Source organism: Pinus tabuliformis, chromosome 6 (genome assembly GCF_031772625.1).
Source record: "Pinus tabuliformis cultivar Carrire ecotype Pingquan chromosome 6, CPIR1, whole genome shotgun sequence".
NCBI lineage: Eukaryota > Viridiplantae > Streptophyta > Pinopsida > Pinales > Pinaceae > Pinus > Pinus tabuliformis.
Window position 1 is genome coordinate 1594454070 of NC_142292.1, and position 5052 is coordinate 1594459121.

The following is a 5052-nucleotide window of genomic DNA, read 5'->3' on the forward strand; positions in this document are numbered from 1 at the left end:
AGCGTTTGGTTCCTATTATAGAGCATCATGTTTCCATTATTACAAGCTTCAAAGATTCCATTTCTAGGAGACACTCAGAGGTATCGTTTCCCGGGGGCAAAGACATTCACAACAGAGTATCTAAACCAAGTTTTAACAGGACAGGTAAAGCGTATGTGTTGTTTATGTATACAGACAACTAGGCAAAACATATTTCTTTTTCTTGTGTGTTTTTGTGGGGAAAACATTGTTCATATTCTGAGTAAATCATTGAAAGTATCTGACACTCGTTGCCTCGGATGTTGAATCTTATATAGAGGAAGTTGAATGGTACCGTCTCGACATGTCCCCTCGTTTACTGACAACTTGAAGACTGGCCTCTCTAGCTCGGATCAGTGGGCCACTTTTGATTTCGCTTGTGTTAATATGTGAAATTCTACTGGACGACATGATGAAGCAAATATTTTCTTCATCCAAGATCCATGAAAGGGACACAGGGAGTTCTCAAAGACGATCCTGAATCTACCCGGGAAGATGAATTGTCAAAGGCATCCTGGATCTTTCTGTCAGCCAGTTTTTAAAGCATGACAATGTGCCGCTTTGCTTAGTAACTTCCCCCTCCTCACATACAAAGATGGAGGTAAAGGACCAAATATTCATAGGCCTTATCCAGCGGATATACATGTCCTAACGTATTTTTAATACTGTGACCACCACTTAAGTTTGATGACAACGCCTAACAAATTTTATATGTTTGAAACAGTGATTTACTGAAAACTAATACTATAATTTCCTCAAGAATTCATTCTAATTAATACGTATTATTCATCTCTACTTTAAATCTGAAATTGAAATATTTGTTATTACGCCGTAAGCCGTTTCTTTTCGAAATCAACTTTCCTCTTGGGTTACATGTACATTTCTTTTTGAAATCAACTTTCCTCTTGGGTTACATGTACATTTCTGAGCCTTTGATTTAAGTGTTAGACAATGAAAATAATTTTACCCATCCAGATCAGCAGATCGACGGTTGCCCTCGCTCGAGGCTACGCTACTTCCAGGTGCTTCTCCATGTGAAGACCTTGCCCTTGCCCTCGCTCGGCGATACTATATTTCAAGACCCTGGATCTGTGGAAATCGACTTCAGGAAACCCTTCATATCAATCCTAAGGTAGCAAATGATATTCTGACCCTTAGAACATACCCAGTCTGCTACAGGACCCATGAGATGATTCCAAGAGGTGTCGCTCAGCCTTAAAAGGGCTTGGATTATCACCACTAGATGCCTTGGACTGTCACAGGTCCACTTCTGGACTTCGGTCTGTCGCGGGATGGCTACAGGAATTGCGATTTGTTACAGAATGGTTGCTCGGCATCAGGGTATGTATTTCCATTTTAGTTTGTCTCAGAGTATCAAGGATTTTTTAATTTCATACCATTAGCGATGTTTATATACAAGTCTAATCGAATTCCCTGTCTAAACTGAAACTTGAAATGGTATCCTCGCCCTCCTTAATTCTGTTAAATTCTTGTACGATCTCTTTGACTTGTCTTTCTGTTATTTTTTGGGTTTATGATTAAACATCAAATGCAATTAGCTCTATTTATACGCAACTCTTATTGAAATCTCACGTTAAACTTAGACCTGAAATGGTAGCTGCATCAATTTTCGAATACGCAGGCATGCACAGTGATTCAATCTCATCTAGATAAGGTAAATTTATACCCAATCTTTTTATGTCTTCCTTTCTTGTTTTTTTTAACTATAGATGAAAATTTAGAGAAGAGGACTGGCGGGCTCCTCGTACAAACAATTTTCACATTATTTTCTTCAAAATTGATGGGGTGCTTCAAGGAAGCAAGAAAACCTAGCTATTCAGAAATCTAGGTAGTCCCCAAGCTAGATAATATGGACTACGCCAATTCTGTTCTACCTTTTCTGTTTCATGGGCAAGCTATAACCCTGTGTTGGCTGTTAAGATCACTACTCAGTGAAGATCCTCTGGATTATATTCTAGTGCTAACCACTTCATGAAAGCCCTAGAGTTATGGGATAACACCTTGCAAATGTTGTCAACATCCTTAGAAATGATTGAAACTTTGGCATGTCTATTTGTTATCTGCTCATTCCATTCCAAGATATATCAATAATTTTTCTTGATTGTTGACTTAGAAGTGGAGTGAAATACTCACAGCTCTTCAATCGTTTTGATAGAAACAAATTCTGTTTCTTCTTGGATTGGTAGTGTTTTTACGATTAAACAAAAACTGTGAAGAGAACACTGCCACATGCAACTGAATGTTCTGCAGAAAGATGGTTGATGCGCATAAATAATAAGGCAGAGTAAACGTACTGTGCAATCCAGATTTACCAACGATGCTGTGCACTGTGACTGAAACCTGACACAAAAAGATCTATCCATATAATATCAAAATAATAAATAAAATAGAGAAAACTTCCCCTGTTTTCTTGGATTTACAAGTCTGGATCTTTCCTACTATGCAAGCATATGGAATTGCTACAATCCAAAGAAATGATCTCTTACAATTTCCATTTTTACTTTTAAAATATTATATCTGGAATAGTCATTCATCATCAAATAAATGAAAATCCGAATATCAAATGACTGCAATCAGATTAGATAAACATTGAATAGCTCTAATTTTCAATTTTAGTCACCCTGTCTTGGGCCAAACTTTTGAACATTATGGAACCTCTTTCATTACAAGCATCAGGGGAATTGACATTATTACAAAGATTTTGGTTGATGTTGTATGTATCAGGTTCCGTCCCCCTATATTGGTTGATGTAACAAAGGTGGATCTGAGTACCAGAGGAATTGACATTATTACAAAGATTTTGGTTGATGTTGTATGTATCAGGTTTCGTCCCCGTATATTGGTTGACGTAACAAAGGTGGATCTGAGTACCACTGTGTTGGGATTCAAGATATCAATGCCTATTGTGATTGCTCCAACTGCCATGCAAAAGATGGCTCATCCCGAATATATGCATTAGATTATTGTATTACAGTTAACATCCTATTTTGATGCATATATTTTCTGAAAGTGAATCCATCATGTTTTACAGGAGAGTATGCTACTGCAAGAGCTGCTGGAACTATAATGGTTTGGGCATCGGTCTTCTCTTTGTGGGATCGATCTTCTGAATGTTTTAATTTCCTTCTAGCTATTAAGGATTTAAGAAATTATAATGATTTTGGATTTTGAAATAGTTTGTTGTGTTGATGAAAATTGAGGCTTCGACATATTTGATGTAGATGCTTTCTTCATGGGCTACATCAAGTCTTCAAGAGGTTGCTTCAACTGAACCAGGGATTCGCTTTTTTCAACTTTATGTAAGTTTATCATTTCCACCCATATGATTGTCTTCCCATGTTTTCTGAGATGTAATTGAGTTCATATCCATCCAATTGTATTATAGGCTCCTAAACCAATGGTAAGATCAATTATATTGCGTTGGGTTTACTAAATGTGGATGTATGAGTGGTGTTAAAATTTAGATGTCATTGTTGGCAGGTTTACAAGAATAGGAATGTTGTTGCACAACTTGTTAGAAGAGCGGAGAGGGCTGGTTTTAAGGCAATTGCACTGACTGTGGACACACCTCGACTTGGGCAGAGGGAATCTGACATTAGAAATAGGTAGTGAAAATTAATTCTATTTTAGATTTGCTGACAAACTCAAAGAATCCCAAATAATTTGACACCTCACAGAAAGTTGATTCCTATTCCTAAACTTCTCGTTTTCACTTTCAAAGTTATATTTCTTGAAGTTGGAACCAAACTCTATATTCTAGCTCTCCTTGCTTATGTAGAGATGGGGATCTTGTATAACCGCTCTTTAGTTCTTTGATGTAAAAACCTTCGTTCACATCTATGATGCTTCTGCCAAAAAAAGCCTGCAACTTTCACTTTCCTTCATTTTCTTATTCCTGGTGTTTGTATCCTTCAGAAAATATAAAAAAGACTTTCAAGGTCTACAGTTTCATACACGGTCATTCTAAAAGGCATGGAGAAATCAGCCTCACTGGTGATGGCTTCAATTTCAGGGACTTGAGCAATTACCAAGCCAGTGGGATACTTCTGAATAAGCCTGCAGACTATTTGGAATAATAGCAAATGAAAATTCACTATAATATGAAATGCCACCAAGGTTAGTTGATAACAATCTAGCTCTCAATAAAAATCAGAACATTGTGGAATTCTTTTAGGATCAAAAGCGATGCTAGGGTTAGAAAAAGCATTTAGCACCTATAATGTATCAAACTTAAAATAAGTCAGAAGTCTCCATTTTATTTGGGATTCCTCTTTGTTCATCCCTTGTCTGACACTAAGGTATTTAATGTTCTGAAAAGTCTCATTGTGATATCCACTCATACATGCTAGACAGTAAGGCACACCTCTGTGTTGAGATTCAATTCTGGATCCATAATTGTTTTTGACTTCTATTGATTTTTCTTTGTCAAAAATGTAGATTCGCATTGCCTCCATATCTTACCTTAAAGAATTTCGAAGGTTTGGATCTTGGGAAAATGGAGAAGGTATGTGTTCCATTTTATGAGTTCTTTAAATAGAAGGATGTTGTTTTTAGTTCTTCCTATATTCAAGGTCCAGACTTCTTCCTTAAGTTGGTTTTTTCTTGCAGACAGCGGATTCTGGACTGGCATCATATGTTGCAGGTCAAATTGACAGATCATTGAGTTGGAAGGTTTGTAATAGTCCTGGTAGAGGGATATTTCAAATAATTCTTCAGTATTGTGTTTGAATAGAATGAAAATGGATAGAGAAGCACCTGGAGAAATCTTGGGGTTGAGTTCCTACCTTTGCTTGTAACCTTCTGAATCTCAAAAAAATTATTTGTGATGAGTCATATTATGATTTACATCTTCAAGAAATACTTCGTATCCTTTTTCAAGAAATACTCTGTATCCTTTTTCCAATTATTTTGGCTGTGGCATCGCATGGGCCGTGTTGTGGTTACTCTCCGATGCCCTGTCATTGCATTTCGGTGGTTGTTCTCTCTGATCTCGATGTGATTAATTGGTTGAAA

The 5052-nt window shown here is 36.9% G+C and overlaps 1 protein-coding gene across 1 annotated transcript; it reads left to right on the forward strand.

Annotated features, from left to right (window-relative positions):
• Positions 1–1261: 1261 nt before the first annotated feature.
• LOC149264933 (glycolate oxidase-like) lies at positions 1262–4810 on the forward strand. Its single transcript, XM_089401257.1, has 7 exons — positions 1262–1359; positions 2764–2985; positions 3069–3108; positions 3261–3338; positions 3520–3644; positions 4477–4543; positions 4648–4810. Exons 1-7 carry the CDS (start codon positions 1262–1264, stop codon positions 4765–4767), a joined length of 750 nt encoding a protein of 249 aa, XP_089257383.1. The 3' UTR covers positions 4768–4810.
• The last annotated feature ends 242 nt before the right edge of the window (positions 4811–5052 follow it).